At 42.6% G+C, this 22,322-nt stretch overlaps 1 protein-coding gene across 3 annotated transcripts in view; it reads right to left on the reverse strand.

The window, feature by feature from the left end:
* Positions 1-128: 128 nt before the first annotated feature.
* The window catches only part of crybg1a (crystallin beta-gamma domain containing 1a), a 43,135-nt gene continuing 20,941 nt past the window's right edge, over positions 129-22,322 (reverse strand). For all 3 annotated transcript variants that reach the window (XM_079175073.1, XM_079175074.1, XM_079175075.1), the window contains 21 exons: positions 20,721-22,114; positions 18,617-19,695; positions 11,291-17,982; positions 9,256-9,294; positions 9,037-9,155; positions 8,604-8,781; positions 8,028-8,167; positions 7,452-7,578; positions 7,324-7,359; positions 7,010-7,170; positions 6,723-6,849; positions 5,966-6,111; positions 4,734-4,860; positions 4,494-4,523; positions 4,284-4,396; positions 3,728-3,860; positions 3,468-3,607; positions 2,778-2,901; positions 2,401-2,559; positions 1,257-1,419; positions 129-899 (listed from right to left, as the gene is read on the reverse strand). In XM_079175073.1, the coding sequence (XP_079031199.1) occupies positions 811-899; positions 1,257-1,419; positions 2,401-2,559; positions 2,778-2,901; positions 3,468-3,607; positions 3,728-3,860; positions 4,284-4,396; positions 4,494-4,523; positions 4,734-4,860; positions 5,966-6,111; positions 6,723-6,849; positions 7,010-7,170; positions 7,324-7,359; positions 7,452-7,578; positions 8,028-8,167; positions 8,604-8,781; positions 9,037-9,155; positions 9,256-9,294; positions 11,291-17,982; positions 18,617-19,695; positions 20,721-22,114 (11,316 nt within the window). In that variant the 3' untranslated portion in view covers positions 129-810. The remainder of the gene's footprint in view (positions 900-1,256; positions 1,420-2,400; positions 2,560-2,777; positions 2,902-3,467; positions 3,608-3,727; positions 3,861-4,283; positions 4,397-4,493; positions 4,524-4,733; positions 4,861-5,965; positions 6,112-6,722; positions 6,850-7,009; positions 7,171-7,323; positions 7,360-7,451; positions 7,579-8,027; positions 8,168-8,603; positions 8,782-9,036; positions 9,156-9,255; positions 9,295-11,290; positions 17,983-18,616; positions 19,696-20,720; positions 22,115-22,322) is intronic.

The raw sequence follows: 22,322 nt of genomic DNA on the forward strand, positions 1-22,322 counted from the left end.
CCAAACTGTTAGTGCCACAAGTAGCTTGCTCTGGTGAGAGCCATTCCACCCTAAAAACCCATGGACCTGATGATCAGAGAAACATGAGCTACTCTAACAAAGTGTCACAGAAAGAGGGAGCTAAAGTCTAAAGAAAGACCATGTTTTATTTTGTAAAAAAGACAATCAGAAAATAGCATTGTTATTTTCATGTGTAACAGTTTTCTCTTCTACATTCAAATATTTACAATCCAGTGGGCAGCATTGTTATTGCAGTTCCGTTATGAAATTCAAACTCAAATCTATACACTCAAGGCTTATGTACAACCTAATGCAGTAAAGTACAGTTTGTGTAAACATGTACAGATCTAGAGCATGATCCTAAAAAGAGAGTTACATCTAAAAGAAAACCTGAAGGAGTGTAGGCACATCGGACTTCATAATGCAGCTGTCAGTATACTCTATACATTCATATTTGCCAACATTATGTTCTGAAAACATGCATTGGAAAAGTACTATACAGTAAAGAGAGGTATGCAGCATTGAAACAGGGCCACGTTCTCACTACATGCAGTGAAAACACGGAGTCTATAGTGTTCAAAGTAAAGTGGCAAAAATGAAGCAATATTGTTTACACTACTAATTCATCCACTATGAGAATAGTGATATTGTTGATCCAGTCAAAGGATACTCTCCTCAACAAGAGCAAACAGTCATAATTCTACAAAAAAGGTGCAGTGATGGTGCAAAACCCCCGACTGGCTCCACAGTGGAGCTGCATCACAGGGTTCAGGGCGAGGGGGCTAGTCTGGTGGGTCGAGGCTCATCAGATCACAGGAGCTCCAAGGTCCAGCTTTGGTTCAGTTTTCTCTGGTCACAGGTGTTGAGGATCACCTGGTTCTTGTCATACTGATGACCACCTAAGAAGCATAGACAAAGCACATGTCAGGACTTTTGCTGTATAAAACATCTTTAGACTGTCCACACCAACTGGTTGCATTTGCCATTGAGAAATCAAAATGATGAAATCCAGTTATTTAGTACAAAATGTGTTGAAAAGCAGCAACTATTGGACTTGAGACAAAACAGAAGTTTGTGAAGGCACTTGTGCAACCAGCCAGATATTTTCCAAAATTGCACCTCTTCATTAGACCAGGAGATGGAGCTGTTGGTTTAAGACTGATCACATGCTGACAGAGTGGAACCTATTTCATCTATTCCATAACACCCAACTCCACAAAATGTATGTTTGAAGTTGAGAGATTAAGTCATCTGACCTTTGACCTCCAGGACCAGGTCAGGTTTGAGGTGGCAGTGCACGCGGCCATCTGGGGTGATGTTCCACAGGTGGTTGCCTTTGCCTGGCTCCGCGTTCACTCGAAGCCTGCTGCCCTCCATCACCATACTGCCTGCGGTCTCCAGGCAGCAGTCCTCCACCAGCTGGAGACAGAGAGGGCATGGAGGGTGAGGAAGGTACTGGTTTATTCCTGTGTTATTAAACCTGTCGATATGTTGTGGCCATTCATTCCTTAAGTCATTTTTGTAAATGCATAAAACTAACTAATTGTAAATTACAACGCTATCACATGATGCATGGCTCTGATATGCCTTTGATACCACAATGTATTTCATATTAAAATGTTTTTTAAAATCTCTTTCCGAAGTATCAAAGTACACAGCGATAAGCAGATAATGTCGTGGTTACCGACTTGCCTGGATAGTTATTTTTTCTACCAGTTGCAAAAAAAGTACGTACAAAATGATTGTGGTTACATGAAGAAATAAACACTCATTATTGTTGTGATTGCTTAATATTCCGCCAATCTGCATTGAAACCTGCTCACAAGTTTGAGAAATGCTGCTAACTAACGGACAACAAACGAGAACAAGAACAAAAACAGAAGCTCTTTGAATGAATAGTTCAGTCTGTTGGGAATACATGTTGTAGGGTCCACAGTTAGCTTAAATGACTGTCAGAGAGTAGAGGGCTTTCACTACAGCCTGACACAGCTCTTTACAAACAATCACACTGTGTGTGCAAAGGTTTTTATATTTAGGAATATGACATCGTGGCAAAGACAGCGATACTGTAGGGGGAGTGAGTGCAACTAAAAGACTATTAGAGAGCAAAACACTGAAGATAATAAGGCAAATATTTCTGACGGTGTATTGGGGCCATTGTAGGTGCAAAGAAAATCCTCATGGAGCCGGAGGAGGGGGGTAAAAAAATCTGTTTACTAAATTTACGAGAAAAAAAAAGTATATTCTCTTGAGATTTGAAGTAGGTGCTGTTTGATGAAATCGCATATCCATTAGCTGTGTAATAAGATGTCCGTATCTGTTGAGTTTCCACAGAGGATGGTGAGTAGATGTTTGGTGTTATGGCCCTTGTGTGTGTGTGGCGTTGGTATAATGTTGTACCTTGCAGGTGAGCTGCCCGTCGCGATAGATCCAGACCTGCTCTAACCCTCCCGTCTCCTCCACAGTCTGAACCCTCATCAGCGTGATGTCGTCCAAAGTTCCCGTCAGGGACATCACGCATCCCGTCTCTGTGTTCCGCAGACGGAAGTACGTCTGCTTCTGTTGGAGGGAAACACGCAAAACCACACATTATTCATGAGTTCAGGTCAAAGCAACAACTAGATTTGTTTTATTGATGTGAAGAGATAAATTGTTGTATTTAGTATTCTATGTGTTGTACAGTATATTATTCATATAATCTAACTTGAGAACTGACAATAAATCAAACAGGCAGTAAGTTGATGCAGGAGACGGGCTCCATATCCCTCCTTCCATACCTGGAATAATGGACGCAGGGATCCTATTTGCTGCCTGCCGCTGAACTTCCACAGATCAGCCACTTCACCTGGCTGGAGAAGCAGCTGTCGACCACGGTAGTTACTGCCTTCATACAACACCCACCTAGAGACAGACAGCCACGAGTGTTAGCTCAGCTTCACAATGTAGGAAAGATTAAATCACAAATCAACAGTCTTTATTTACACTTCAAGCGGAGCTCCAGGATTTACGGTTCCTGTCCTCACATCGTTGGCATGTTTCTTGCTCTTAATGAGAACGCGTCCAGCTCTAAAAGCTAAGCTAACACCGTTTAAGGGAATTTCATGTGTCCCTGTCAAACCTTTTCCGGGAGCGTTCAAATGTTCTCAGCACATCAGTGGTTACAGTTGGAAAAGCTTCGGTAAAAACGTTGCTCATTTAAATATGTATTTAAATTGCCACCCATAACAAGTTGTTACAGGTTATAGAAAAAAAGAAGTGCTAAAATGTAGATCCATACGATAGTGTTTTAAAACTACTTAAACATAAAACATGAATAACTTGAATTTAGATGTGTTGGAGTATTTTAGAGAGCAGGTTTTGGCTGAGTTTGGATTGCTAATGATGCAGTTGTTCTTTTGTTTCCATTTAGATTACGGAGTGTGCCTTTAAATAAACCAGGACGATAACAGTGGAGACGAGCGACATACATTCCTCCCTCCACCACCACGGAGCGGATGCGGGTGTCCAGGCCGGCCTGCAGCAGGTTCACAGCTCCACCCGTCAGCGGCACTCTGCGTCCTCTGCAGCCCGCCTTGCTGAACAAGACGATGGAGGGCAGAGACAACTCCTGAACAAGAAGAGCACAGAGTTTGAATTTGTTGTTGATCTCAATGACTCCTTCATCACCAACAGCATAGAATGAGGGCCCAAATATATCTTTTCATACAAGCATGTGGACAATACTCACGTGTCCAGTGGTCTGTATGGAGCGAATGGGATCGTCTGAAGACAGGAAGCCCATGGCCTCCGTGCTGGGGTAGTCTCCCTCCTCCAACACGTACATGTTGTCTGTGAACTGGGCTCCTGTATATAACACCCAGCTGACACACAAGTACACACATTATCGTCGTCTTATTATGCTCCACTTTTGCCAAAAACCCTGAATTATGTTTAGAATCACTTCTTATAACGCTGCTTTATTCGGGGTGTAGGAAAATATCAATACACTTGAGTATTGTGACAGCATGTTTTTATCACTGTATTGACACTCAATTTTTGTTAACAGTTAAACACTGTTTAAAAAAAAAGTAAATGAATACATTTTTTTACTATAAGCAAAAACCCCAGCAGTGCTATGATGTTATATGTTACAGGGACTGTGATAAATGCAGATCTAAAAAAGGAAATACATAATATATAATACATCACACAACCCCTGTATCATGATACATACATATGTATATTTACATATACACTTGAATGACGTTCCAGGTCGTGTTTGGTGCCAGTTCAGTTGTGCCTACCTGCCAGCCAGCACCTTACAGGACTTGGGTATGAAGTCCTCATCCAGAGCTGCTGCGCTGTCCTCCAGAGCCACCAGCCTTCCCTGGAAGTCTGGCTCAGAATACAGCTGCATCTGTAACACACGTGGAAAGAGAATTTAGCGACCCAGGCAGAACAGAGGAAACATGGTTAATCTGTTTTATATAAAGTCTTGAATGGAGGAATGATACCTTGAATTTGGTTGTTCCCATCATTGCGTCCTATAAAACAACAGAAGGGAGGTATTAACATAATCTTCATCAAATAAAATGCTCGTTCAGTTGTTGCTAAAACTTATTTCAAAAGCTTTAACTTTCCATTAAAAATGCCATTTACTCAAATCATCACAAAGGCACACACTATTTCCATGTAAAGAAAAATCCTGATTAGCCACATCCTGTTTATAACCGATCCTGCACATCACTTCTTACATGGAAGACCGGCTGTATGGATGAGATCTTGAAGTTCAGGGCTCCCCAGTCCTCTGGGCCTGCATACAGGCCTCTCTCCAGGACATAGAGCTCTCCGCTGAATCCAGCTTCCTCAAAGCCCACCCACCTGCCAGGGACACAAAGATGTCATAGTGAGATGCAAAACATCACCATGAGGGAACTCGTATTAGAGACGGACACGAGGGAGGTCGACTCTGCATCGTCTGGCTGGCTCTCTGAGTGAATCACTGACTTGAACTGCATGCTGCCATTGTAAAAAGAGGAGGGCCATGCTTTTAGGAGGTTGTAAAACCATTCAGCTGGCGAGGCACAGGTAAAGCAAACAGTGGGCCGTTACATAAAGATGTCGATAAAGGGTTAAACAAATCAATTCAGCGGGCTGATTGACACAAATCTGTTAACAAAATAACTAACATATTATATAAAATAAATAACTGATTTAAAAAATCATTATTGAAAAACTTTTAAAAACTTTAGTTTTTAACAAAAACTAAAAACTAGTTTTTAAATAAGTAGGTACTTAAAGGCACAATGAGTAGGATGTTCCTCAAAAACAATGTACAGACTCAAAATAATGAAAATAATCCTTTAGTTTAATTAGTCATCTCTCGTCACACTGGTGGTGTCTGTATCTGCAGAGAACCTACCATCTGCTTGGATTTTCTTATTGTGCCGTGTTCGGGACGTTTCTAGACATCAACATCTCTATAAACGTAGCAAGCAGGTGCCAAATCGTGCGCACGCATCCAAGAGGAAGAAGCAATAGGGAAATGGTGGACACGGGCGACAAGAGGCGAACATAACGAAACAACAAAGCTCGTTCTAAAATGAGAGTGAATCTAGGGTTGGCTTTCCTACCTGGATCTAGGCCTCCATTTCTATGCTGAAACTTGGAAAAGAAGCTTGTAAATGTAGATCTTTAATCGTAACTAAAGATGCACCGTTCTTATTCATATCATCAGTGTAAATCCTTGCCCTCAAGAGATGGAAGATTTCTTTCACCCTTTGTCAAATATGAGTTACCCAAATTGATCAATCACACAAGATCATTCATAATTGTATCCTCTCGGTCTGTGTCTGTGTACGGTGACATAACGCTTAGTCATGTATGGAAGGTGAGAAGCACACGCCCCCAAACATTAATAGGGCAAAATGTTTCCCTCCTCCTTTATGAATTTTATTTGTGAGTCCTTTTTTCTTCTTTGACTTACACTCCACCCATGACGTTGACAGACTGAGTTTTGCCGCCGTGGACGAAGTCCTCCATGCTGGGGACGGGACCCAGCAGGTCCACATTCAGCCCCAGTTCATCAAAGTGTCGCTCACTGAACAGTTTCACGTGAGGGGACTGGAAATCCTGGGGAAGATAATACAGTGAAGTGCTCAGAAAGTGAAGAGCCACTTCTCTCATTTCTACAACGGCGTATTAGAGACTTTGTAGCACCATATAAATCAGCTGGGGGGGGGGGGGGGGGGGGGGGGGGGGTCACCTTTTAAGAGAAAAAAACTCAATTTCCGAGATTAAAGTGGTACATTTACCAGAAAAAAACTCACAAATGTACAAAAAAAACAAACTTGAATCAATATGTTGTTCTTCTGAATAGGTCAAATTCACAATTTCATGCAAATCTTTGACTTTATAAACTCAAACAATATTCAAGCTTTGTCTTCTCAAAGAATATCCCCTGCTCTGTCATTATTTGCTATACCTATGATGACGCTAATACGCAGTCGTACATTTCAAGTCCTCGCTGTCCAGGAGAGAACTCTTCCACACAGGAGACTTTTAGGTTGCCAGTTATTTAAGTATCACTAGCTGGAACTGTTTAAATGACCAATGCTCTGAGAGGTGGAGTGCAGAAACACCACAACAATCAGTGCTTGGTAGCAAAGATGGAAACACGATCAAGCAAGATATCCTGCAGATTAAAATTGCAATTTGTCAGTAATATTGCAGGCGATACTTACTGGGCCTACAGGCCGAAGTGACAGCAGCCCATCCTCAGACCCTCCCCAGTCACTGCAGTGAGGATACTCCCCCTCCTCCAGGATGTACTGCTGGCCTTCGAAGTCTGCCTCTAGATAGCCCACCCAGCTGCAAGGACAAAACAAAGAATTATCACTAGAATGTCACAATTTCTTTGAGCCGTCTCCTATGATGAAAATATAATGGTCGGTTGCCTTCCAAACAAAGACGATTGGCAAATCATCATTGGCTGCTGCTGATCACCCCTCTGCATCTCAAACATACTTACAGACCACCAAGTATCTTTATAGACCCCACTGTAGACACCGTCCTCGTGTTCTCGTCTGGTTTGCCTGTTTGCTCCTCTTCTGCTTCTTCTTGCAAGTTGTACACATCACTGTCGACCTCTGTGCACTCTCCATCAAAGTTGGGCTTCTCAAACACTAGGGCCTGGGTAAAAGAAGGGGAGAAAGGAGTTCAAGATGAGCGGTAGTTGTAAACACAGGCTGTAGATGTGCGTCCTGTGTAAAGTGACATAGACGACTTTTTGTGTGCTTTCTAGAAACAGATATTGATAGATGCAACAAATGTAATGCAACACACCTTGAATTCGTGAGGACGCTCCACCCTTATTGGTCCCTGTATTGAAGAGACACACATTTGTCAGATCAAGACAACTGAGAAAATGACAGTATAATGCAAACATATATCATATATTTCATGTTCTGTACCAATCGGAGGGGTCTGATAGAACTGATGAAGGGCTCAGGGAACCCCCAGTTCTCTGGGCAGGGATACTCCCCTGCCTCCAGCACTCCAACAAAACCCCCAAAGCCTGGGTTGGTGTACACCAGCCAGCTAAAGACACACAGAGACAGCATGGGAGAGAGGGTGAGGAAAAGAAGGGGAGGCAGAGTAATGTCCATCTATTAACTATTTGTTCACAGTACTTTGAATAAGCAATAACGCAATGACTAAAGGGACTAAATACATAACCTTATCAACACCAGTTGAAAAATGGGCTAACCATCAATAATCAGCAGCAGTTAAAACTATGTCAATCACAAGCTTTGGCAGCAGCATGCATTCCTTCATAGATAAGGAACAGATGCTGCACTCAAACTCTTTCCCAAACGTCTCCAGAGACCTTGCATCATTGTTAGCTTTAAAGCTACCTCTTAGCAGCCGGGTTGCCACCAACACTGTAACTGAAAGACGCTTCTATAATGGAACAACAGCCAGACATACAGTCCCTCTTCCTCCTCATGAGTGACACAAAGGAGCCGTTGGCTGTCAGCTGAACTTACACTCCAGAATGAACCCTGATGGAGCCGGTGGTCTGTGGCATCCCGTAGGAGCCGATCTCTACGGCCTCGTCACTGTACGATGACATCCTCCCCAATCCATTTACCTCTGCAAACAGGTCGATCCGTGGTACGCTATAGTCCTACCAAGTACAACATAGAAATTAAACTGTTGTAACCTTGAAAATGAATCTCGACAGTTGAGGCTGGGTAACTGAGCATTTGAAATGTTTGTGAAGATACATTACTGCAGTGTCTCAGTAAGCTATGATTTATTGTAATTTGTTACTGTGCATTGAGTATTACAGAAAAAGTAAAACAATTTTATACTTAAATAAATGAAGACAAACGTTTCTAATGTTAAATCTAGACATAAGAACTCCACCTACATAAAATACACAAAATGATTACATCAGATATTGTCTGATCAAAGACAGAGAGTACAAATTTGAGCAAGCTGAGCAGCTTTTGGTACGAGACAGTTCTATTATCAGGTGGGAAATAGCATACCAGGACAAATAGTAAAAACAGCAATATGGATGAAGTATGACAGACTGATGTATGAACACATTCCCTTACTCTAACGGCCAATCGAAGAGAGCCTATGACCATAGGTGCTGTTGGTACAGGCTGACCCATCTGGTCTAGCGTCGTTGGAGTTCCCTCCTCTGCCCACATATTCACTATGTGCTCTGTAGGACCTTCCTCAAGGGCGATGATACGACCCTGGAAGCCCGGCTTTTCATAGAGGAGCCAGCTGGAGAAAAGGAGAATCATTACATCATTACAAATGTGAAGTTGACACAGTTTATGGATAGCTAAAGGAGACATTACACAGCTTCGTGGATGGATAAGGACAAAGAGAACCACAGAAACGAGTGGAAAGAATCTGGTAGGATGCTTCTGAAACATAGCCAGTGCAGACATGTGACCTGGATAGTCACTTATGCTGACTCAGCAGGTTTTTAGTGAATTACATTTATGTTTAATGAATGCTTCCAAAGACCCTTACCATCCTCTGATCACTGTGACTGAGATGACAGGGGACAGCTTCATTGTGGTGGCATCCTCTAAATCACAATGGAGTTCAAACGGCCGCCCTCCAAACTGAGCATGCTCGTGAATGACAATCTGGATGGGGAACACATTTCATTAAAATATGCAGCAGCAAACAATGTGTTATTGACACAAAGCATTAAACATAATGCAAGAAAATGGCATTTAATCATACCTTTCCAGGCCGTTTGTGGAACCCTCTTACTGCAGGTATCTGAAAGAAAGTGTGATATTTTGATTATGAACTTGAACCTGTGCTTTAAAAAAGACTTTAGTCCTCCAAACAGCAGAGCTAACTGTATTTGTTAAACCTCTTCAGAGCCAAATCATTTCTAGAAGTACGACACATTTATTACCATCCTTCATGTTACAAATGTGATCTTTTGAATCTTTTAGCTAATTATTACAACCATTTACTCATTGCTTTTAGCTGTTTTAACCATTTACCCATTGCTTTAAGCTGTTTTAACCATTTACCCATTGCTTTTAGCTGTTTCAACCATTTACCCATTGCTTTTAGCTGTTTTAACCATTTACCCATTGCTTTTAGCTGTTTCAGCCATTTACTCATTGCTTTTAGCTGTTTCAACCATTTACCCATTGCTTTTAACTGTTTTAACCATTTACCCATTGCTTTTAGCTGTTTCAACCATTTACCCATTGCTTTAAGCTGTTTTAACCATTTACTCATTGCTTTTAGCTGTTTCAACCATTTACTCATTGCTTTTAGCTGTTTTAACCATTTACCCATTGCTTTTAGCTGTTTTAACCATTTACCCATTGCTTTAAGCTGTTTTAACCATTTACTCATTGCTTTTAGCTGTTTCAACCATTTACTCATTGCTTTTAGCTGTTTTAACCATTTACCCATTGCTTTTAGCTGTTTCAGCCATTTACTCATTGCTTTTAGCTGTTTCAACCATTTACCCATTGCTTTTAGCTGTTTTAACCATTTACTCGTTCCTTTTAGCTGTTTTAACCTTTTACCCATTGCTTATAGCTGTTTCAACCATTTACCCATTCCTTTTAGCTGTTTTAACCATTTACTCATTCCTTTTAGCTGTTTCAACCATTTACCCATTGCTTTTAACTGTTTTAACCATTTACCCATTGCTTTTAGCTGTTTTAACCATTTACCCATTGCTTTAAGCTGTTTTAACCATTTACTCATTGCTTTTAGCTGTTTCAGCCATTTACTCATTGCTTTTAGCTGTTTTAACCATTTACCCATTGCTTTTAGCTGTTTCAGCCATTTACTCATTGCTTTTAGCTGTTTCAACCATTTACCCATTGCTTTTAGCTGTTTTAACCATTTACTCGTTCCTTTTAGCTGTTTTAACCTTTTACCCATTGCTTATAGCTGTTTCAACCATTTACCCATTCCTTTTAGCTGTTTTAACCATTTACTCATTCCTTTTAGCTGTTTCAACCATTTACTCATTCCTTTTAGCTATCCATTTAAAACTATACGTTTAGCTATCTAACATATTTTTTACAGCCTGAAAACGAGGCTGGACCGTGCGCTGAGACGTGCCCATAGAGCCCCATAATGCGGAAGATCCAGGTATTTCTATGCAGGGAAGTCAAACTTTCTTTGCTTCTTGAGCGACTAAGCAACTTTCATATGATTGAACGGGGAAGCCTTTATCCAGTTCTCTTTACACATCCACGGTATCCCCTAGCAAGCAACTGCAGAAGTATCCCAATGTACAAGTACCCCTGTTTGAGAAGTACTGAGGGAAAATTGAGTTTACATTTTGGTTGGAAGAATGCAAGGAACAGAACTTGTTGTGCAGCAGGTATGATATGCACATTGTGTTCATCCAAACACAAACACGTGTTTTTTGCATAGTTCTGCTTTATTTGCATTTCAATGCAAATATGTAATTGTCACGTGATAGTTGAGCTTAAGATGATCTTGGCAACGAACCCCTGTGCAAAATTCCACACGGAGGACACATTCCCTTATCCTGTCCTCACTTGCAAATGATTCACGACTTTGTTGCAACACCACCGCAAAACAACAGAACAGGGTATGAAAGTGAGACATGTCGCCATGGAAACAAAGTAGGAAATATCAACGCTCTGCGTAAAAGCTCAAACCCCATTCAGGCTTAGGGCTGTTGATTGCTCTGACTTTTAGTAATAACTAAAAAAGTGGAACAGAAACCACACTTACTGGAGCTCATTTAAAACACTGAAACTCCTACCTTAGGCTTAGAAGTAGTAAGTCCATTTGGAGAAGTCTGCTGGCTGTTGTTTCTGGCTGGAGGCAGTCCTGCGGGGCCCTTCAGGCCAACATTCACATTAGGTACTCCCAATATCGAGGCCGGGTCCATCACAGTACCCTCGGGGTTCAGTTCAGTTTTAGTCATCTGCGGAGAGCCCTGGGAGGTCTCAGAAACAGATTTGTTCTTCTTGAGGTATTTCTCTAAATGATCAGGCAGCTTTATCTCTGGGAGTGGCAGAAGAGGAGGAGGAGGAGGAGGAGGAGAGGAGGGGTTGAGTGCTGACTCACTAGCTGTACCTACACCACCACCCACAAGTGGGCCTTGATCTATACCCTTCAGACCCTTCTTATCTGCTTCAACTGCAGGCGAAGGTGAATTAACAACTCCCTGCTTTCTAAGCGAGAGCAAGCCCTGTTGCTGGATAGAAAGTGTGCTTTCTGAGGTGGAGGCAGCTTCCTCTCTGGTCTTCCTGGAGGACCGAGGGGATCTCAGTAAGCCGGAGAGGATGGACATCCTTCCAAGTCGTGACGTCAACTTCCCAGGCTCTTCTCTATTGTTTTCTCCCTCTTCTTTTCCTGCTTTAGTGTTTGTCTCCTCATTGGCTCCATGTTTGCCTTCCACCTCACCAAGTGATTTCATTTGGTCTCTAGATGTGTCCATAGCATCTTGTGCATGTTTTTCCAGGGTCCGTCCCTTCCTATTAGCTGCCTTTTGTTTAATCACCATAGCTGGGGAAGGATCCCTAAACATTTTGTCAGTATTTCTTAAGCCAAACCGGAATTCTTCTGGATCAAATGTTCTCTCAAAATGGTCCTCTTTTATGGCCTGCATGGGTGGAGACAGGGACTTGTTACGAATATGTCTCTTTGGAGGTAGTGAGAAGGGAATGCTGCTCTCCTTAATGGTCCTGATAAAATCATCAAAGTTATCAGGCTCAAGAGATTTATCCTCACTGGCTGAGGCATTTAGTTTTTTTCTTTTAAGTTCCTTCTTCTGTGTTTGATGCTGCACATCTAACCAGCTCGATGGAGATTCCTTTTTCAGCTGAAGATTTTTAGATGTTGCGGGAGTTTCAGCTGTCGCGGAAAGAGACACATTGCCATTGAGTGTTGGCTTTGCAGGCTTTTGTGGTTCACTGAGGTTTATGGTTTTCTCTTCTCTTAAAGACGCAAGTTGCTGTTTCAAACCGCTATGTGTTTTGTCTTTTTCTTCGGTGTCATCAGTTTTCTTCTGAGCATCAGTGCTGTTAAGTGTTTTATCTGGAACAACAGTGGGCTTTTTTTGTTCTCCACCACCTTTGTTGATTGATGCATCTATCTTTGATTCCGTTATCTGCTGATCCTCCTGCTTTTCAACTTCTACGCCCTCTTTAATTTCTTTTCTTTTCTTCGGTTTCTTATAAGCCTTACTGGCTGCCTTGTCAGTAGTGAAAACAACAGGGTTGGCATTTAAAGCTTTGAAATCTGTGGATTGATCAATGTTTTCCTCTGTTTTCACATTTTCATCTCTGATTGAGAGCTTCAGGGCCGTTTGGGTGCTAACTTCAGAGTTAGCATTCTCAATTACAATCTCATTCACCAAACTCTTAACTGATGAATCCTTTGTTTCAGTCTTCTCTTTAGCTCCAGCAGCACTCTGAGTTTTGGTGGCTTTAACTTGGACTTCTTGAAGTTGGCTTTCTGAGATCTTCTTTGGAGCTTCTGTTCTCATTGCTGTCTCACTCACCAAACTCTTAACTGATGAATCCTTTGTTTCAGTCTTCTCTTTAGCTCCTTCTGCACTCTGAGTTTTGGTGGCTTTTACTTGGACTTCTTGAAGTTGGCTTTCTGAGATCTTCTTTGGAGCTTCTGTTCTCATTGCTGTCTCACTCACCAAACTCTTAACTGATGAATCCTTTGTTTCAGTCTTCTCTTTAGCTCCTTCTGCACTCTGAGTTTTGGTGGCTTTAACTTGGACTTCTTGAAGTTGGCTTTCTGAGATCTTCTTTGGAGCTTCTGTTCTCATTGCTGTCTCACTCACCAAACTCTTAACTGATGAATCCTTTGTTTCAGTCTTCTCTTTAGCTCCAGCAGCACTCTGAGTTTTGGTGGCTTTTACTTGTACTTCTTGAAGTTGGCTTTCTGAGATCTTCTTTGGAGCTTCTGTTCTCATTGCTGTCTCACTCACCAAACTCTTAACTGATGAATCCTTTGTTTCAGTCTTCTCTTTAGCTCCTTCTGCACTCTGAGTTTTGGTGGCTTTTACTTGGACTTCTTGAAGTTGGCTTTCTGAGATCTTCTTTGGAGCTTCTGTTCTCATTGCTGTCTCACTCACCAAACTCTTAACTGATGAATCCTTTGTTTCAGTCTTCTCTTTAGCTCCTTCTGCACTCTGAGTTTTGGTGGCTTTAACTTGGACTTCTTGAAGTTGGCTTTCTGAGATCTTCTTTGGAGCTTCTGTTCTCATTGCTGTCTCACTCACCAAACTCTTAACTGATGAATCCTTTGTTTCAGTCTTCTCTTTAGCTCCTTCTGCACTCTGAGTTTTGGTGGCTTTAACTTGGACTTCTTGAAGTTGGCTTTCTGAGATCTTCTTTGGAGCTTCTGTTCTCATTGCTGTCTCACTCACCAAACTCTTAACTGATGAATCCTTTGTTTCAGTCTTCTCTTTAGCTCCTTCTGCACTCTGAGTTTTGGTGGCTTTAACTTGGACTTCTTGAAGTTGGCTTTCTGAGATCTTCTTTGGAGCTTCTGTTCTCATTGCTGTCTCACTCACCAAACTCTTAACTGATGAATCCTTTGTTTCAGTCTTCTCTTTAGCTCCTTCTGCACTCTGAGTTTTGGTGGCTTTTACTTGGACTTCTTGAAGTTGGCTTTCTGAGATCTTCTTTGGAGCTTCTGTTCTCATTGCTGTCTCACTCACCAAACTCTTAACTGATGAATCCTTTGTTTCAGTCTTCTCTTTAGCTCCTTCTGCACTCTGAGTTTTGGTGGCTTTAACTTGGACTTCTTGAAGTTGGCTTTCTGAGATCTTCTTTGGAGCTTCTGTTCTCATTGCTGTCTCACTCACCAAACTCTTAACTGATGAATCCTTTGTTTCAGTCTTCTCTTTAGCTCCAGCAGCACTCTGAGTTTTGGTGGCTTTTACTTGTACTTCTTGAAGTTGGCTTTCTGAGATCTTCTTTGGAGCTTCTGTTCTCATTGCTGTCTCACTCACCAAACTCTTAACTGATGAATCCTTTGTTTCAGTCTTCTCTTTAGCTCCTTCTGCACTCTGAGTTTTGGTGGCTTTAACTTGGACTTCTTGAAGTTGGCTTTCTGAGATCTTCTTTGGAGCTTCTGTTCTCATTGCTGTCTCACTCACCAAACTCTTAACTGATGAATCCTTTGTTTCAGTCTTCTCTTTAGCTCCTTCTGCACTCTGAGTTTTGGTGGCTTTTACTTGGACTTCTTGAAGTTGGCTTTCTGAGATCTTCTTTGGAGCTTCTGTTCTCATTGCTGTCTCACTCACCAAACTCTTAACTGATGAATCCTTTGTTTCAGTCTTCTCTTTAGCTCCTTCTGCACTCTGAGTTTTGGTGGCTTTAACTTGGACTTCTTGAAGTTGGCTTTCTGAGATCTTCTTTGGAGCTTCTGTTCTCATTGCTGTCTCACTCACCAAACTCTTAACTGATGAATCCTTTGTTTCTGTCTTCTCTTTAGCTCCTTCTGCACTCTGAGTTTTGGTGGCTTTAACTTGGACTTCTTGAAGTTGGCTTTCTGAGATCTTCTTTGGAGCTTCTGTTCTCATTGCTGTCTCACTCACCAAACTCTTAACTGATGAATCCTTTGTTTCAGTCTTCTCTTTAGCTCCAGCAGCATTCTGAGTTTTGGTGGCTATGACTTGTATTTCTTGAAGTTGGCTTTCTGAGATCTTCTTTGGAGCTTCTGTTCTCATTGCTGTCTCACTCACCAAACTCTTAACTGATGAATCCTTTGTTTCAGTCTTCTCTTTAGCTCCTTCTGCACTCTGAGTTTTGGTGGCTTTAACTTGGACTTCTTGAAGTTGGCTTTCTGAGATCTTCTTTGGAGCTTCTGTTCTCATTGCTGTCTCACTCACCAAACTCTTAACTGATGAATCCTTTGTTTCAGTCTTCTCTTTAGCTCCTTCAGCACTCTGAGTTTTGGTGCTCACAACCTTTAGTTCTTGAATTTGTCTTTCTGATATCTTCTTTGGAGCTTCTGTTCTTTCCAGTTTCTGTTTTAGGTCAGTATTTGGCCGTATGGATTCTGTTGATTTGCTTATAACTTGTTTGTTTATGTCCTCATGTTGATCTCGGACAAGTATGGACATCTGGTCTTGATGGATGTTATCTTTACTGTTAGCAATTGCAGTCTCATTCACCAAACTCTTCACTGATAAATCCTTTGTTTCAGTCTCTTCCTTAGCACATTCAGCACTCTGGGTTTCACTGCTTGCTGCTTTTAGATCTTGAGGTGTATCCATCTGTAAAATGTGGCTTTCTGTTGCCTTCTCTGGAGCTTTTTCTGTCACAGGTTTCTGTTTTCTGTCAGCATTTGGACATTTGGATTCTGCTGATCTATGAGCATTTTCCTCTGCTTTCCTCTTTTTAATGTTCTCATCTTGGTCTCTTGTAATCAAGGTTTTCTGTTCTTTGTGGCTCCTAACTTCAGAGCCAGCAGTCTCATTTGAAGTCTCATTTGGTAAATTCTTCATCAATAAGTCCTTTGTTTTACTCTCTTCTTTAGTAGTAGTAGTTGTAGTGCTTACAGCTTTTAGTTCTGGTTTTGGACTTTTCTTTTCAACGTCAACGTGTTTGTCCCCCTGATTTGCTTCCTTATCCCTGACCTTCTCATCTTTGGCAAGAACTACTTTGGGTTCCAGTTTATTTGTCACAGTCTGTGTCTTCCGCTGCTGATCTGTTTCCTTATCACCACTCTTTGCATTTTCTTTTGAGAATATCTCACATTCCTGCTTTTTATCAACCACACTGGCCGTAGTTTCATGGAGTGCACTTCTTGCTTGCTCTGCCTCTGTCTTCTTCACCTCCAGGGCACCCGTAACTACCGTATGTGGTCCGTCATCTGAGTCAGGTTGTAAACATTTCTCCTCTGAAGATAGATCTGTCGGCTTCTGTGTTTTTGTAATTTCTTTCTTTGCTTCATCCTCGATAGTTATGCCCTTTAGCTCCTTTTTGCAACTGTCCTGTGAGTCAGTGCTTTCCACTGCTGTGTTGTTCAGCTTTCCATGTGATTTCAAGTCTTTCTTCTGTCTTTCAAATTCTCCTGCCAGTAAAAGAGGCTCTTTGTCTAGCTGATTTTCAACATTCTTGGGCAATTCACAAACAGTCACAGTCTGTGTTGGAATGTCCAAAACCTCTGCTGGTTTCCTGCCAACCTCCTCTTTACTTTTCTTCTCTACCTCAAAATCTTTTACTAATTCACTGCTTAATGTGGGCAATCTATTTTTAAGAATTATATTTTTTGTTTGATCCTTCAATAACTCTTTTTGCTGCTCAATATTGGCCAAGTTAGCGTCAACTGAAACAGCAATGGAAGTGGCTAAAATACCATCTGTTGGCTCAGCATCTTGATCTTTTGATGCCAATTCAGCAGAAAGAATATTTCTGCAATTGTATTCCTCAGAAATGACCTTTTTTGTTTCTTTAAAGGAAACACTACCGAGCAAAACACCTTCCTGATCAGAGGGGGTCATTATGTCACAGGGAGGGCTTTCAACCACAACAGGTTTGGGTGACATATCAGTTACATCCTCATGAGCGGAGATGAGCTTGAGCTCTGGAAGGCCTCTCTCCTGGATTAAATCTGGTTTTCTGTTACCTTTTAGCTTTCCTTTCTCTAAAATCTCTTTCTCTTTTACTTCTTCTGGATAAGTCTTTGGTGAAATCAATGTTTGTTGTTCCTGTGTGGTGTTGTCACTTTGAGTCTGAGACTCAACTTTTGTTGGTTGTTTGGTCTCAATCTTACCATCATTAACAGTAACTGGCGACTGAGATGGACTTGCCTTGGCAACCTCACTGCTAGGCAATACCTCAGCCACCGGGCCTGTTACTGGTGAAACATTTACTTGAGTGTTTTCTAAAATAATGGCATTGTTGTTTTGTGTTTGATGGACTTTTGAAATCTCCTTAGATGCAGGACTGGTTATGCTCTCCTGTAATTCTTTTGTCTCTTTTCCTTTTAGCTTGTTTCCACTGGCACCCGACTGACTGTCTGTGAGTTTTATTACTCGCTCTTGTTCCTTTGTAGACAGAGACTTGACTTTAAGTATGTCACCACTAGCATTGTCCTTCACTTGATCTGCCACGACACTCTTAGATGCTGTGACAGCTGTCTTCGTGTTAGTGTCCTGATTTGAGTCCTCCCGTTTAGATGTGGATGTGCTTACAAAATTCTCAGTCGGTGAATGTTTTCTGGATTTTTCTTTGTTGGAGCTTCTCTGACCCCTTGTAGGAAGCTTGCTAACAGATGATGAGGGATCAGCGGAATCCTTTACTGGACTTTTGTGGTGCTTAATGTTAATGTTGTCGCTCTGTTTGGAGAGCCTCGATGAGACAATTTTCCCTTGCTTGGTGGAAGGTGGAGAGACACACAAGGTGGGTGTGTCACTCTCTTCATGGCTAAGGCTTGTTTTAGAGAGGTGTTTGGATGGTCTGGTTGCCAGCATGCTTCCTGTTAAAAACACACACACACACACACATAGTTTTAATACAATAATAACAAATATCCTCATCTTAAAAGGAAAATTTGACATTATTTGCTTTCTTGTGTAATCTATATGAAGCTGGAGCTGGGGGGTGGGGGCAACCAGCACCTAAAGCTCACCAATTAACACATTATATCTTGCTTGTTTAAGTGTAAAATCAATATGCTGTTGTCTTACGAGGGGTTATGTGTGGGCCTATTTCTTTGGAAGGCACAGTTTTTGTACAAAATACATAACACACAAGACATAGCATGTTAATCATCGAGCTTGAGAGGTGCTAGTAGGCAGTCTTGTTATGTTTGGACAGAGCCAGGCTAGCTGTTTCCCTGTTTCCAGTCTTTGTGCTAAGCTAACCAGCTGCTGCAAAGATATAAGAGTAAAATCAATCTTACCATCTAGTGTGTAAGCAAATTTTCCAAAATGTCGAACAATTCCTTTAAAACGTGAACAATTTCTAACCCTTAAAGTGAACTGTGTTGATCTTTCATTCACTGTCAACAGAGGAGCCCAAGTATTTTGGATTTAATGACTGTGTAAACATTACTGCAACTGACTGATCTCCTGTACAGCACACAACATGCGGTGATCGTACTGTCTTACCTCTCTTGGGACTTTCAGGGAGCAGGGGAGGCGTCTCACTGCCAGGAGTTACTTCTCGCTGCTCTGGACTCTGCTTCTGGACTGTGCTGGATCTGTCTGAATCCGTCTGACCAGACGTCGTTTTTTTATCGTTGGTGCCACTTGTTTGAGTTATCTCGTCGTTCTTCTTTCTTGTCGGAGATGAAATGGGCAACCGAGTCTTTGATGCCAAGGAGGCATTATTCTCCAGACGGGTTTGCCCTTGTCTTTTGACACCAAGGTCCTCCCTGTCAGTTGGGTGTCCTTTTCTAATACTACCCTCCCTGTAGTCTCTCTCCACACCATCTACCAGGTTTATAGAGTCACTGACCTCATCTGTTTTTTCCTTAATAAGCTTTGATCCTATCTTGTGTGTTATTTTAGTGGGAGACATGGCTCCTGACGGAGCTTTCTCTTCAAAACTTTGTTTCCTGCCAGCTTTGGTGGCAGTGAGCAGAGATTTCAAAGCTTCTTTGCTTCTGGGTTGTTTCTGCAGTTTGGAAGTCACCACTGACCCAGAGGCGTCAGGCGCTGATGGTTTATCAGGTGTCACTGGTGATTTCACATCAGCATCTGATACTGACCTTTTGGGGATTTTAGACTTTGAACTTGAGGGGTCGGTGATTTGGTCTTTTAATGTTGGTAACATAGAAACTGTTTTATCATTGCTAGGTTCCCTCTGTGGTGGCATATCACTGGACGTTCCCACCCTGGTGCTCTCTGTGGAGGCCTTAGCCTTTGTTGTTCCATTTTTGGTCTTGGATGGGGTCTTTGCTCCACTTGCTGTGGTATGCCCACTTTCTGCTGCTGCTTTAAGCCCTCGTTTAGACGCTGTAGCCTGGTTGGTCCCTTGGCCTCTCAACCCAGACCCTACCGCTTGTGACTTTGCTCCGTACATGTCTGGAGTTGCAGAGGTATCATCAACGTCTGAGGCCTCAGAGTCTGTTTTTTCCTTAACTATGGGTTCAGGAATATTTGTGTCAGAGTGTGTAGTCCTGTCTGTACTTGGCTCAAGTCTGGTTTCCTTGATTTCCACATCATTGTTTTGGAGGCTTGCCAGTCTGAAGGGAGGGAGAGGGAGAGGGAGAGGGAGAGGGAGAGGGAGAGGGAGAGAGAGAGAGAGAGAGAAAAACATCAACAGAAATATTTTAGAATAACCCAAATAACCACATACAGCATGAGTAAATAAGGAACAATGAGTAGTACATTTCATTTTGTTCTCCTTTTGGAATCATAGAGTATCTGCATACAAGTAAAATAACTAAGGAATAGTTGACAATAGTTTGGGAAATACGCTTCTTAGATTTCTTGTCCTTGTTTTAAGTTAGATGAGGGGATTGATACCACTCTGGCATCTGTACAGCAAATGTGTTACATATTTCCCAAAATACCAAAAAATTCCTTTACTTCACATAAATATACATTTTTGGTGTCTTCAAATAGAGTTTGAATCCCCCTGCAGTAGCTCTGAACCTATAAATCAAACCAAGTATGTTAGCCATGACCACCTGTAGCCTGGAGGGCACAGTAACTCAAACATTTCAAGGAGTGTTATTCGTTCTTTTAAAAGCAGTATCTGGACGTACGCCATGCCTTTTGTTCTATAGGTATGTGTCTAACTGTAACCAAGTAACCCTAAAGTCAAACAAAAGTGTGCAGGCAGTAGTTACCAGTTGCCCGTCAAGTTTTGTAATGACTAACTTATTCAGGTAGATAATATACACCATAGGTAAACAGCAACGGTGACCTTCATTTCAATTAAAAGGTGACAAAAAGAAAAATAATCCTGACTTCATTATTACTACGCTTATTGTTTAGTATGTAACAAATGCTTTTTAGCAACTTGAAGGCTAATTTAAAGCACTTTATAGGAATATGCCACTGTTTTAGTATGATTAGATGTACTGTATATGAATATTTCAGTGCAGTCTGTATTGTTCTCCTCTGGTACAATGGGGCTTGGGAACTTAGAGCTCAGGTTGCATGCAGACTTAGCTCTCTTTAGCTCCCCTGCTTTTGGTTTCCCGCAGGATCAAAGGGACTATTAAACAGTAACCACAGAAAAGTAAAACTGACAGATACTCACGGTTTCCCTCCTGTTGTGTCTGAAGTCTTTGTAGTAGAATCTCTGCTGAGCTCCCCTTCCGCTGGTTCGCTCCCGTCCAAACCTGGCTCCGGGGTCACGTACACCTTGTGGGCAAAAACCTTGGTTTTTGAAGGCAGGTTCACCGTCTTGCGCGTGACCCGAACTTCTCTGGGTCTGTGTTTGTCCTTGAGTGAACTTAGCTTGGAGCCTGTGCCGGCGTCAGGCTCTCCTGGCTGTGGTGAGGTTGCCTGGAACTCCCCTGCGGTCGGTGCCAAAGAGCTGGCTGGCTCTGGCAAGCTGCCACTGGACTCTGAGGGGGTAGAGGCCTGGGGGAACGAGTCGTCCTCAGGAATCACTGTGACAGGTATCGCCAGCACGGGAGGCGAGTCCGCTCTGAAGCCCTCCTCCTCTTGTTTCGTTACATCCTGCTCTTTCTCCCCCTCCCTCTCCACTTCCGGCCCCAGGTACGTTTCCACCCATATGGCTTTGTGGAGTTGGGCGGGAGAATTACCTCGGGGCGCTGGCTCGCTCTCAGGTAAAGGGCTCCATGTCGTGGCTACGTCGTCCCAAGAGAACACCTGACCCCTCCTCTTGTTTTCCCTCGCTACGTCCAGAGAGTCCCCGCCTTCCTTTTGGGTGGTGTCGAGGTGTGAGGTGGACGACTGAGAGCCTAAAGTTATCCCTCTCAGCACAGTGCTGTGCCCCTTCTCTCCAACTTTCACTGATGTCTTCTTTGATGCTAAGCTTATGGAGGTTAGGTTAGGTGACTGTGGGGCCTCGGCCACCTTGGACAGGGAGATGTTAAATGTCGACAGTGTGGTCTGATTGACTGCGTTATCCTTACCAGACCCCTCTGTGCTCTTACGGATGTTTTCATCCAAACTGACTTGCAGCCTCTTGCTTACTTCCTCCACCACTGACTCTGCAAAGCCTAGTTCTGAGCTCAAATCAGCTCTCGGTTGAGTGGCGGTAGCAAAATCCAGAGAGGTAGGAGTCACATTCCCAGAATTCCTCTCACCACCAGCTGTGCTGACCCTGCACATGTGCACCTCCCTCACGCTGCTTCCGCCGCTGCTGTTGCTGTCTGCGAATGGGAGCTCTGCTTCATCGGCCAGCAGGGAAGACACACTTGAAGCGCTGGGACTGGAGCTCTGGCTGAGGGCATTGCCACGCTCTGCTCCCGCTCTAAAGTCTCCATGAGGCCCCATCAAACCGCTGTCTTTTCGAGAAGGAGTTGGCGTCTTCTGCCCGTCCTCCTCCTTTAGAGACTGGGGTGACGTTGGGTAGCTTGCATCGGAGGAAGCCTCTGAATGCTGCCTGCTGCTGCTCTTCTTTCTCCTGGAGTTAAAGAAATGGGTGAGGCGATCCAACACGCCCTTCTTCTCCTCCGAGCTCTGGAAGAGGACAGACAAGAAGCAGACAAAAAGACAAATATTGAGGTGGAGAGGGAAGCAGGCACACCCTTTTCTCTCTGGCTTTGCAAAAAAAACAACAGAAAGCAGAAAATGAAATCTAAAAGGTTTGCTCTTCAACATCTCGCCGAAAAGCAAGCTAGAAAAATGGACATAATTCAACATACATTTACCTTTGAGGAACAGTATA

The sequence above is a fragment of the Pholis gunnellus genome (assembly GCF_910591455.1).
Source record: "Pholis gunnellus genome assembly, chromosome: 15".
NCBI classification, from domain to species: domain Eukaryota; kingdom Metazoa; phylum Chordata; class Actinopteri; order Perciformes; family Pholidae; genus Pholis; species Pholis gunnellus.